This window comes from Gobio gobio (assembly GCF_949357685.1).
Source record: "Gobio gobio genome assembly, chromosome: 12".
Taxonomy (NCBI): domain Eukaryota; kingdom Metazoa; phylum Chordata; class Actinopteri; order Cypriniformes; family Gobionidae; genus Gobio; species Gobio gobio.
This window is the reverse complement of record NC_137105.1, coordinates 24,590,861-24,604,094: the sequence shown is the minus strand read 5'-3', so window position 1 is coordinate 24,604,094 and position 13,234 is coordinate 24,590,861. Positions and strand designations below refer to the sequence as shown.

The following is a 13,234-nucleotide window of genomic DNA, read 5'->3' as shown; positions in this document are numbered from 1 at the left end:
CCTTCTGCTCCCGCAGGAGCTCAGTTTCTCAGGCTAACCTTTTCTCCACTGCCGCAGCAGTGATGTTCCCTCCCAGAACCTTCCAATCCTACGTGACCACTTGGAGATGTTTAAAGCATTCCACTTCTCTTATAACATGCCGTTCGAATTTTCCCTCCTTTTAATCACCTCAATTGTTTCCTACCTTAATACTGTTAATACTGTCAAAGGCTACCTGAGCGGCATCCAATTTTTCTGCAATTGTTTTACAGCGCTCCCTCCCAAGAGAATTCACAAACCGCCCTCCTGATCAAAGGGATTCAGCGATCACAGAACACCCACCCCGACAGCAGATAACCCATAACACTAGACGTTCTCACAAAATGTATCCATACCCTTCGTACAGGTTACCAGCCCCTCAGTGCAGCCTGCACACTCAACATCGCTTGTTTTAGCTTTTTCGGGTTCTTAGGATGCTCACAAATCGCGATCACTTCCAAATTCGACCCTAACATCCACCCCACTATCTCAGACCTATCAGTACTCGATGATGAAACCATATCATACTTAATCGAACGAATCAAGACAGACAAAGCTTTCATGTACATCTCAACATCCCGTTTCAACAACCAAACTGTTCTTGCATACCTCCAAATTAGGAAATCTCAGGCTAATCTCCTTCTGAACCCCTTTTCATAGATGCCTCCAACAAACCCATGACATGCTTCTGGTTCCAAAAAACAGCTCCAATCTGTTCTCCAGCAATCAGGCACCTCAGCACAAACATTTTCAAGTCACTCCTTTCGCATAGGGGCAGCAAAAAAAAACAGCAGATTCAAGCTCTCAGAAGATGGTTGTCACACGCTTTCCAAAGCTACATTAGGACCAACCTAACCTTTTCTATCTTATCTCCTTTTCCATCTGGCGAGGCTTACCCATCCGATGCAGCGAGTCTTGATCTCCTGTTGGATGCAGCAAGAGCCCTCCCGGACATTTGATATCTTTTCCCTCTTTTTTCCGTCTGGCGAGGCTTTCCCATCCGATGCTGTGAGTCTTGATCTTCTGTCGGATGCTGCGAGAGACCTCCTGGTCAGCATCCATCTTTTTCTTTCTCTGTCCGGCGAGGCTTCCCTTTCCGATGCCGCGAGTATTGATCTCCCATCGGATGCCGCGAGGGCCCTCCCAGTCACTATCCATCTTTTTCTTTTTCTCATTCAGCGAGGCTTACTCGTCCGATACCATGAGTCTTGATCTCCTTTTGGACGCTGCAAGAGCTCTCCTGGACGAACATCCATGCTTTACCTTCCACCCATCTGCCAGCGAGGCTTACCCGTCTGACACAGCGAGTCTTGATCTCCCGTCAGATGCCGGCGAGAGCTCTCCTGGCCAGGTGTTTTCACTTCTCTTTCACCGTTCCGTCGGCCGATAGGACCCACTCACCCGACGCCAGGAAACTGATCCTGGCGGAGGCTGGGTGGGCCTCCTCGGTCAGTCGTTTCTTTTTAATTGCGCCGCCCCATCTATCGGTCGGTAGGGCTCACCCATCTGACGCCACGAGTCTTGATCTCCTGTCAGATGCGGCCTGAGATCTCCTGATCGGCCGTTCGAAACAACGCGCCCTCATTCACCAGCCTGTGAGCTTCCAGCTGAGTTGGACGGTTTAAATCTTGTTGCTCTCCTTTCTTTCGACCGGTAGGGCTTTTCCCATCTGATACAGTGAGCCTTGGCCTCCCATTGGATGTCGTAAGAGCCTTCCCGATCGGTCGTTCCAAATTAGGGCTGCTCCATATTCATCAGCTAGTAGGGCCCGTCCACCCGGCGATGTGAGCTCCCGTCACAGGAAACACGGCCCTCCTGGTCAGGTGGTCCCAAACCATACTCCTCCTCATTTATCGGCCGGTAGGGCTTTTCCCGTCTGATACAGTGAGCCTTGGCCTCCCATTGGATGTCGCAAGAGCCTTCCTGATCGGTCGTTCCAAAACAAGGTTGCTCACAGTCCATCAGCCAGTAGGGCCCGTCTGCCCAATGCCGTGATCTGCTCCCATCAGTGGCAACACGGGCCCTCCTGGTCAAGCAACCAAGCTTATCAAAATGCCAGCCCACCAATTCTCTGCGTATTTGGGGGTTTTCTGGTGGCTGTCCTCTGCTTTTTGCATTTTGGGGGATACTCTGGGTTCGGGCCAAAATTCAGAGCCTGGAGCCCTCCCCCGGACAGCACGCCAAATACGCATAATCTTTACTCTATTTTTGGGGGATACTCTGGGTTTGGGCCAAAATTCCGGGCCTGGAGCCCTCCCCCAGACAGCACGCCAAATACGCATAATCTTTACTCTATTTAATTTGATGTAAGTGTGAACTCGTGAAAGTTACATACAACATTAGTATACACATTTCTAACTGCAATAGCATTAGAAGAGAGTGGCTTACAGTCATAAAACCAGTGGTTAAAGTGGGATTTGGCAGGTGGGGGAACCATCAAATTTTGTGTAGGTGCAACAGGGAAAAATTACTCACCGTGGGGCAACATATTGAGTTGGCAGCATATTTTTGGGAAAAGTATCACAATACTTATTTACTTGATATTTTAATGATTTTATTTTGGTCCATCTACACCTACACTGATATGATGACGATACTATGTTAAAATTGCTGAGCACCACAATATGGAACACAACCTTGTTTTTCACAATGTAAATTCAAACATAAAAATGGGAAGTCCAAAACGTATTAAATTATAACACCAAAATGGCTGAAGACACAACTACAACAGAAATAATTCACAACCTAGATAGAACTATTGCATAGTCAATGTCAAAATGCAGAATCAAAAGTTTTGCTGTATCATAAAACATAAGAAACAACAACAACAAAGTATGATGGTCCAAATATTGTGGCTATTCTTACATCCAGTCAAAATAGGTCCTATATTGACTGGTACTGTGACTTGATTTGTCCTTTTGACATCTTCTGCGATGTTCTAAGAGACGGTTTTCGCACACAACGCGTCTGCTAATGTCCGATTCGTGACCTAATGACTCCTTTGAACCGAATCATTTTAACGTCTGGTTAAAACAGTTTCTCCCAACCGGGGTGCCGTCTGACAAGAGCAGGGGTGCCGTGTAAAAGTCCTTCAAATAATTCTCTTTTTGTAAACTTTGTTCAATGCATGCGAGTGCTGCCGTATGTTCGAATATGACCAGTCATTTTCGCCGTCATCACCCTGGTGTAGTGCAAGAAGACGCGAATGAGAAGTCACGCGCGCTGTGAGAACATTTGTCTCTGTGCACTCATCCGAAAGCGCGCACACGTCTCACAGCGCGCAAATATTGAGTTCTCTTTCAAGTCTAGCTCTTGAACGGACAAACTCACACAAAAAGTATGTCAACATGTCCATCTTGATAAATATTCTAGCAGACATAGTCTGTATATGCCTCAAGTAAACTTTATACAGTCGAGAAAGGCGACGCATATCCATGCATTAGGTCTTAAAGGGGCAGTAGCCTTTACTGCTGTCTGTTTAATGTCAAACAACAAAAGACAAGGACATCACTCACTGCTCTTGATTGAATAGCTTTTGTAAGTTTAATAGGATTAATCTTTAATTTATAGTCAAATATGCAATGTTATTTTATATTTGATCAATTTCTGTACCTGAAAACTAATGTTAGACGTACCTGAAAAGCATAGTTTATTTTATTAGTATCTTTGCTCAATACTATTTATTTGTGCTGCTGCTTGTATTTAAATTATTTGTTCTTATTATTATCTTTATTTTTATTTGACAGTAGTCCTTTTTTCCCTGAACATAGCAAATACTGAATCGTACCGAAACCATGATACAAACCGAACCATGAGCAATCTGTACCGTTACACCCCTAGCATAAAGTAAGCAAATTTTCAAAGGGTGTCATGACTGAAAAAAGGTTGGGAAACACTGGGTTAGAACAACTGATCTGTCCAACACTGAACTAACGAATCAATTTATTAATTTACTCAGAACGCATCTGAAATGTGTACACAAGTGTGCTTACCCAATTTAGCAAGAGTGGATAGTAAGAATTATTTTTAATTATTAACAGCATTTCAGCTTATTTCTGTTGACAATGTGTAGTAAAATAAACAGCCTACAATCATTTAGACTGGAGTGAGGTGAAACCAGAACAAAGTTGTTATTAGCTAGCTGATGATATGATTATATACCAAAACAATTATCTGTAAATAGTGTAAAAAATGAGGAACAAAAGAAACAAACATCGATGTAAGAGATCATACATAATATGAGATATCAAAATAAGATGATCAAAAGTACTAGCATTTTTTAAATGTATTGTCAGTATTGCGCTCGCAGATCACGTGGGTAGGGTGTGTGTGTGTGTGTGTGTGTGTGTGTGTGTGTGAACCACCACCGAAGACCATTTTTGACCCAGGAAAAACCCTGAATGAGTATATACTGTCTGAATATTCAATTTTAATATCAAGTAGGCCTATATACATACTATATACTTAATATTAAAATTGAATATTCAGACGGTATATACTCATTGTATCTCTTTGCTTTGACGATTTTGTTTTTTAAAAATACGAATTATTTCTGTGGTAGAAAACGTTGTGGCACCAAGGTCGGCTACTATGGCCCTATACTATACTATATATATATATATATATATAATATTCAAGACTGCAACACATTAAAGGTCCCATGGCATGAAATTTTCATTTTATGAGGTTTTTCAACATTAATATGAGTTCCCCTAGCCTGAATATTGTCCCCAAGTGGCTAGAAATTTCCATCGGTGTAAACCGAATTCTGGCTGTCTTTCTCTGCCTTTGAGAAAATGACAGCCCAGACGAGCTGATCTTGAATTTCTGTTATGACGTCATAACAGGAACGGTTACCTCCCTTTCCTCCGCCCAGAGAATTTGGCACGCCCATGCGAGCGCCATATTTGTCCTCGAGAGATCATGGCTTGTGAACGAGCGAATGCTGGCAGTTTCTCAGTGTTTGGATGTACAAATGAAAACAGAAGTCTTTTTTCAGTTCCTTCTGTTCTGTGATCAGTGATTTCTGATGTGTAGCTAATTATTCAAGTTAACACAGAACTGTATTATTCGTGCACACGCTGCGGCTTCTCTCTCTCCCGACAGAACGGTGTTTTCAATCTTGTGAGTCAGTGTACGTCCTCGTCGCGTCTATCTGTTCTAAAATGTGCATACAGTCGTGAGTTTCTGCTCAACATCGGCAAAGCCACATCTTTAAAGATGAACCTCACGCACACCAAAGCTCGGGCTGCACTGACCGGTCGGCCTTCAACATCACCGACCCCAGTACTGCATCTGGCCCACAGCGGAGGCGCCATACACAGCGCAAGATTAAGCAGAAGGGGGGTAAGCGTGAGCGTATCCGGGCTAGGCTAGCCAGCTATTCCCACAATAAAATGGATTACATTCGATTACTGCTGTTGTGTCTTTGTTTGCGCTGTGTACTCAATGCGGCGTCACTGACGCTTTTCATATGATAGGAAAATATCTAAAAATAATGCTATAATCAACACTTACTCATAACTCGTTCATCTCGACAGCTGTAATGCTACATTACATGTGTTACAAAGTTGGTAGAATAATGATGAAGACGGACTCGGCGTGACTGGGACTCGTGTTTATTCGGAACTCTTGGATACAAACAAAATAAACTCGCGCTGACAGGGCTCTCATAACTCAGTAGTTACTATAAATAACTTTGTTAGCAATTGCTCCGTCTCTGGTCCGTGATGTCCGGTTCGCAAACGAATCATTCTTTTGAACGGGTTCTTTTTAGTGAACCGCTCGAACCAGTTCATCGGACTGAATCGTTCTAAACGGTTCGTGTCTCGAGTCAGCGCTGATCCATAATTTACTAAAGTTACTAACTTTCTGACATGAGTGAAAGCCCCTCCGACTAGAAATAAACGAATAACCTGAAGTATATGCTAGTAACTACAACAGTTCACTGAACTGAGACGTGCTGAGAACTGATGAGAAGTGAACTCAGGTCCATCCGTCTCTCTGGCAGCAGGCTCGTGCCTGCTCGTAGACCTCGTTAAACCACGCCCCCTCCGCTACAAGATCTGATACTCATTTCAAATGCAAAGATGTCAGCCAATCACAACAGTGGGCGTTTTTACTGAAGTCTCACGGCAGACACGCCTCTTGAAGCAGGGCATTCAGCCACAGGGCAAACATCAGTATAGAAAAAATGCCTTTTATTTCTAAATTATGATATTTTATTATGTAAAAATCATACTAACAATATAAGTACACCTCAGGAAACATTATAAAATAATAGAAAAATGCCATGCCATGGGATCTTTAAACAAGTTTCGAGCACAAAACTGCCTTAAGGAGTTTTAAAACCACAGAGGTCCCATATTAGGTATGGTCCCACAAGACATTTTTGATTTCTCTTATCTACATATGTGCATTTTAAGAAGGTTGAAGGCCAAAAAAAACAAACCAAAAAAAAAAGTTTTTAAAACCATGTTATTGGGCAGTAAATAATCTGTAATACCTGCTCTCTCCTCATTTCATCACTCTCTGATTTAGATCACTCTCTCCTCATTTCCATCATTCTTTCACTCTTTCTTTTGCCCTGTTTCTTCCCCTCCTAAAGCAGCGCTCTGGCTGATAGTCTTTTCATTTTCGTCTGTGTCAGTGAAGAAAGTAAACATAGGGTCAATTGATATTCAGCCTATATTTTATTAAAGGGGTACCTCAGCGCTGGGAAGATGAATGTCTGGGTCATTTATGTAGTAGAAATGTGAAATTATTTTTTAATTTGGTGCCTTCTAGACTGAGAAAAGACAGAAAATGTATTTGTCTCCCTAAGAGGCCACTCCCAAAGCCACGGCTATTGGTTATCACTTGCTCACCATTACACTGCCCCCACCGTCGTTTTGATCTTCATAATAATACAATAATTTCGTTCAGTTAGAGAATAGAAACTACAATTAAAAACTGAACGTGTCTTTTCAATAACGTGTGAGTGAGCCGAACGAAAGGCACGGAAAAAACGCAGCAGGAGTCAGATTTCATTCATCCCGAGAAGAGCTGAGCAGAGCTGAAGTAAGCGCGGCAGTGCAGCGCGTGTCCAGTCTGGTGCGTTTTCAGATCATGTCTATGGAAGCTTAACTTTCATAGGAATTCATTGAAAAGTTGAAACACTCACTTTGTTCCGCACCGCTCCATTATTAATGCCCGATCTGAGCGGCCGGGCGCATTTACATTCTGTGAGTGAGATTTCTGCCCTATGGGCGGGTTGATAACATGCGGAACTAACTCCTTCTACTGGCTGTAGTCTTTAGCCAATGACGATATTTGCGTCATCTGAGGATTTTTTCCAGAAATAAAATGCATAATTCTCTCATCTCAGGGGGGATATGAGGGGGGAAAGTACCATAATTTGAATATACTACTGGGTTTCTACTGATACAAAGCTTAATGCTAAATCGCTGAAGTAACCCTTTAAAGCATTTTCTTAGACAAGTTAATTCACTAGCCATGTTTACATGCGCACTCTTTGGTCATTCCGATTAAAATCATTCTGATTGAAAGATTCGGTGGACTGTTTACATGAGACGTTATCTAAACCGATTTGGTGTTTACATGTGCTGATGGTTTCAATCGGAATCATTTTGTGACATGCGCACACAGTTTGTCTGTCGCATAGATTCGTAACGTTGCCAATTATAATAACTGCGACGTTCGTGGATCAATAGTTCTGTGTTGGTAATTTTATATCTATTTATTTTTCTGTGGGCGGACATGCAGTAGTTTAACCTAATTTATGTCCTATACAATGGCTATTTCAACAGCTGTGAATGATGAATGCGAACTCAAAATGAATTCAATTAATTTATTTTGAAAAACAAAATTAACAATAAAATGCAGCTCAGAAAAATGTATTATTCTGTCAGGCGCAGTTGAAGCCTAGGACAAACGCTGTCAAGATGAGATGGTGTAGCCAGGCTATGTCTGTGTCATTATTCCAACATTAGGTTCATAACTTGTTACGAAATAAAAAAGTTTAATACCTCAGAAAAATTAACTCTTCAGCTGCGGAGGCGCACGCGCTGTATATCACGTCACAGAAAGACATTCACTCAACATAACATGGACAACAAAGCAGAACATCTGCTTCTATATCTAGATTATGTAAAGTTCTTAGTGATTAGTTTAGAAGTGCTTATTGTATCAATCTGGTTGAGACTGGTTTTCAAGCAGGCCTAAATGACAATGTATTTAGTTCAGTAAAACACATGTAAGGGATGATAGTGTTAATACGAGCGAGAGTGAGCCTGCAGTATAAATCGCGCATAGCGAGGGCAATCAGGGCGGCATATGAATGGCAATCCGCTGTCTCCTCAAAAGAGCCTGTTTGCAAGCAGCAGATAGCCGCCTTCATGCAACGTGCACACAGTAAACCAGTATTGTTTGCTCTGCTACGCATAATAGCACCAAATTTATAAAAGACACAATATATTGACCGCATTCTGTTTTCTATAGTGTGGCGTGCGCGTTTGTGATGGCGTTAGGTGAACGCAAATGCAGCAGGGTTTGATAGAATTAAAGGGTCACTTCAGTGATTTAGCATTAAGCTTTGTATCAGTAGAAACCCCGTAGTATATTTGAATTATGGTACTTTCCCCCCTCATATCCCCCTGAGACGAGAGAATTATGCATATTATTTCTGGAAAAGTAATCGGATCAGGTCGTTTACATGGTGGAATTTTTCGTTTGATCGGTTCATAAAAAGGTTTATCCCACCCCTCTCAAACTGATTACAATTTCATTCAGTTTGGGCATTTTTATTCCGATTGAGGTGTTTATATGGAGCATTTTCATTCGGATTGGACTTTTAAACCGATTACAGTGCTCCATGTTAACGCACCTACTGAAGGCTACGAATGCTAAGCTAATATGTTCAATAAATTAATTCACAATACATACACACACATTCATTATCTTATCACCCAATCTGATGAAGTTATTTTACAACATTTATTATATACACCAAAAATACCGAGGTCTGGTCCACGGTGACCTCGTAGCTGACTACGGCCATGATTACAGTCGTGTAGGCAGCCTATAGTTTACCTCAACTCTTCCATTCACATGGTCGGAGCTAGAGGTCTGGTTCAGCTAGTTTCGCCACAGAGCCTTTACTGTACACATGATGTTGCGCTTGTATCAAATTCAAATGGATAAAGCGGATGCATGTCGCTCGTTATCACTTCAATAGAGCAGCGAAAGCGCCAATAGAGTTTGTCAGGGCTGTGCGTGAGACGATCTAGCTGCTCTCGCGCTGCGACTGCTGGATATATTTATTTCATAATTTATCTGAGGTCCCCCTTTAACCCCTGCACAAAGCCAACTGTAAAGTGTTCGTCTAGGTGTCAGGTATGATGCACACCTTTTAGATGATTTATAATTAATAAAATAAACTGTCAAATCACATGAAAATATGGATATTTATTTCACTAGGCTAGACTAGGTTTGGATGTGGTCATTTACATATAGCCAACAACAAATTTCCTAACAACAAAATTGTGGCCAGTGAAAATGCTGAGTGGCTAGTAACTTTGTGAGCAAAAAAGTTAATGTCAAGCCCTGATTTTCAATATATCTTTCCTGTCACACGGCAGTTTTTTTTTTTTCATTTTCATTCCATCGCTTCTCTTCAGCTCTTTTCGCCTCTCTGTCAGGTGAAGGTTACAGAAGGTTGAGAATGCCACGAGTTAATTAATCTTCGCTGTTTGCTGTAATTTGTGTGTTTACGCAGAGCAGTTACCCATACTGCACAACTGTGACTCAAAGCGTGCAACATGTCAAACCGGTTCTGCACATTCATAGAGGGAGCGGTAAACTCTCTCAAACAATAAAAACAGAGTCATCCCTAACACAGCACTACATTACAGAGTTATTTGTAGGCCTACGACATTTAGACGTCTGGAAACCTTAATCTCCTTCCCTTTTAGATTTACTCAATTATCAGATGTTTTTAACCAAAATGAGTAACAAATTACAGGGGGATCACAAGAAGTTTGTCATAACAGCAAACAATGACAAGTTTAAAGTATAAACTAGATTAGTACACAACTAACATTTCAAAATACAGGCTAAACTATTTTACTATGGTATTCACAAACATTTACAAATGTCACAGGAATGAGAACTCCATAAAAAAAAGAGATTCATTCATAAAGGTAAAAGTTTGGGAGTGGTTGGGAAAAGCATAATAAAAGAATACTCACGCTCAGATTGCTCAGGAGTGAGAACCAAGACAGTGACTTGAGCTGAATCAGAATGCTGTGCTGAATCTGTTACGGTCAGTTTAAACTCATACACCCCAGGTATCAGGTTGGACACCCTTATCTGGTCCACAAAATTAGTTTTCTGTGGAGAAGTTGTTTAGAAACAGATCAGATGTTGGGTATAATTGTGCATTGAATTGAATTGAATTATTATTCCTATTATGCCATAATACAACAGTGAGTTATAGGTGACAGAAAAGAGCAAGTCTGTTGCCACTTGACATCCGATCTGGATCTTGAGAAGGCACTGTGTATTATCCCGAGTATTATCCCAAGGTTTATTTTTCTCCATTAGGTCACCTAATGGGGTTTTAGTTTCCTTGCCACTGTTGCCTCTGGCTTGGCGTGCTCAGTTGGGGACACTAAATTTTTCAACTTAACATCGAAATAAATCGAATTAATAAACTAAATTAACCATTTAAACTAAATTACTGATCGAATTATTGATCTAAAGCCCACACTGTCACTGTATGATAATTGAAATGAACTGATGACATCAGCGTTTTTTCCAGAATGGCTATACAGCTGAATAAAATTATGCTGCATTATTTTCCTGTTTAACACTGTAAAGCTGCTTTGAAACAATCTACATTGTTAAAAGCGCTAAATAAATAAAGTTGACTTGACTTGACTGTGAAACATGAATTTAATTCCACTCAATTGCACTGAAATGATCATTGGTCCTAATTTAAGGGATAGGTCGTCCAAAATGTATGTATTTTTTTTCTTCTGCATAACACAAAATAATATTTTGCAAAATGTGTTGGTTACCATTGAATTCAGTATGGACAGAAAAAAAAAGCACTGCTGCAGAGTAGCACAGTACCTGCGTGACTCGTCATAGACAATAAACAGAGAGAAATAGCTCCGGCTAAAATGCTCTTCCACAAGACACATGCAGTTTTGTTTATTAACCGCTAGAGTGCCAAAAGTTACATATTGTTGCTTTAAGATGACAAAGAAACATTTCCTTACGATTTTAAATTAATCTTAACATCATAATTGGAAACATATATACATAACAAAAAAACAACAACAACATTAATATCATAACATATCTGCTCATATTCTCTTACCTCCATCTGGACAGATCCATCTCCACGGATGACGCTCCAATGGTAATTTATGATCTTCCCATCATCCCAACTCTCAATGCCATTCAGCAATACCTCCTCATGAGGCTGGACCACCAAATCCCGTCCAGCATTGGCAATGGGAGGTTTGTCCTTCTCAACTGAAGAAAAAAAAGCCAGTCATATTATTGTAAAAATGACAATCACTCAGATTCCAATAAGAATGAAATTGATATAATTGCACCTTGCTTGATTAAATAAAAATAATACATCTTTTATATAGGCCTATACCTAAAAATAAAAAGATACCCACGGTACCATTTCAGGGATCTTCAGATCAGAACAATCTAGATTCTAGAGAACCACTAGGCACCCTTTGAAAAGGGCACTTCTCTGAGTCACAAAATGGAACACATAAGTTCCTGCAAAAAATTCTAAAGAAAGTCAACAGTTCCTCCATGGTATCATAAACATGAAACACACTTTCAAAAGATGACAAGAGATCCTTCAGAAGGTTCTGCTAATGTGGCAGTCTGAGGGACCCCAAATTGTGTATTTGGGGTCCCTCAGTATATGAATTCATGCCAAAAAGTATTTGTGGATGAATCCAATTAGGCCATATGTAGGCTACACCTATACACATTACAAAAATATAAGTTAGTTGGTCACTTGGCTTTTTTGTTTTTGTTTGATTGTTTGTTTTGAGGTATTTTGGCAACAGATCAGGGAGAGGAACTGGCCGACCTGAGCAACATCTACCAAACAGTGTAAACAAGCTAAGACCAGCAAATCAGCTGTTAGGCTTTTTAAGCATGGGTGGTAATGTTTTATAATGAGCATGATGAAAAATGTGAATAGAACATTTACCACTTTTGCGGCCGTTCAGGTAATATTCATTGACTGAAACCAATATATAATTTGTAAATCCCTCTTTTTGAATAAATCTACAGACATATTTATGTTTATATAAGCAGTTGAAGAGGAAGCAGCTGTTGTTGGATCCCTTCTCGTTTCCGTCCTCTACGAAGGCCAAGTTGCATCTGGGAACTCTGCAGCACGCGACAGTGCACGCGTCCATATTCGCGACGCTCGGGTTGGCCAGGAAAACTGCCCCATCCTTGATCGACTCTTCCGTGTCCAAAACAAAGTTTTCCCGACCTATCGTGAAAGTGCTTAAACACTGTTGGTCTTGTTCAGATATCTCGCTCTTAGTTTCTCCGCCATAAACACCGACAATAAAGAGTAAGAATGCGAAATAAAAACACACCGAACCCATTTCTGATGGATTTACGTTAAAGGGATCCTGATATAAGTTACTTGCGCAAGCAGTCCTCAAAATACGTCAATCCACTTCAGCTTTAGTGTCAAAATCTAGATCATCATTGTTTCTTGTCACAACGATTCGCTCAAATGTACATGGGATTCCTGACGAAAGATGTCCTGAGAAACACCTTCATCTGATTTCTTCCTGCTTCAGCGCTCAGGTGTGTTGCTTTACCTGTGGTGGAAGCGAGAAAATGAAGTACTGACGTAGTTTACGCCTGTAAAGAGAGTATGCATTGACGTCACTTTCCCGCCGGAACACGCCCCCTCAGCCGGACTGGGTGGCAAAAGAGCCTGCTGCATAACTTTAGTAGGGGAAACGCGAGTAAAACAAACGATTGTTATCAGTTAAAGATCCAGTGATCCATGGATATTGACATGCAGCCAGGAATCGTGTTTGTGTGCCTGATTTACAAAAAAATAATATGGGTAAATACATGAAGCAAATTTGCCTGTGAACGCTTTATATAAAAATAGGCCACATCTAACCGGGTGATCACTTAGGCTATATCA

General features: G+C 41.0%; 1 protein-coding gene across 2 annotated transcripts in view; it reads right to left on the bottom strand.

Moving 5' to 3' along the window:
- Positions 1-12,909, bottom strand: part of spint1b (serine peptidase inhibitor, Kunitz type 1 b) — a 28,087-nt gene extending 15,178 nt beyond the window's left edge. For both annotated transcript variants that reach the window (XR_013817647.1, XM_079831504.1), the window contains exons 1-3: positions 12,266-12,909; positions 11,402-11,559; positions 10,266-10,407 (exon numbers count right to left, since the gene is read on the bottom strand). Coding sequence is in view for 1 of the 2 variants with exons in the window: in XM_079831504.1 (XP_079687630.1) it covers positions 10,266-10,407; positions 11,402-11,559; positions 12,266-12,674 (709 nt within the window). In the remaining variant the exon portion in view is untranslated. The remainder of the gene's footprint in view (positions 1-10,265; positions 10,408-11,401; positions 11,560-12,265) is intronic.
- Positions 12,910-13,234: the final 325 nt, after the last annotated feature.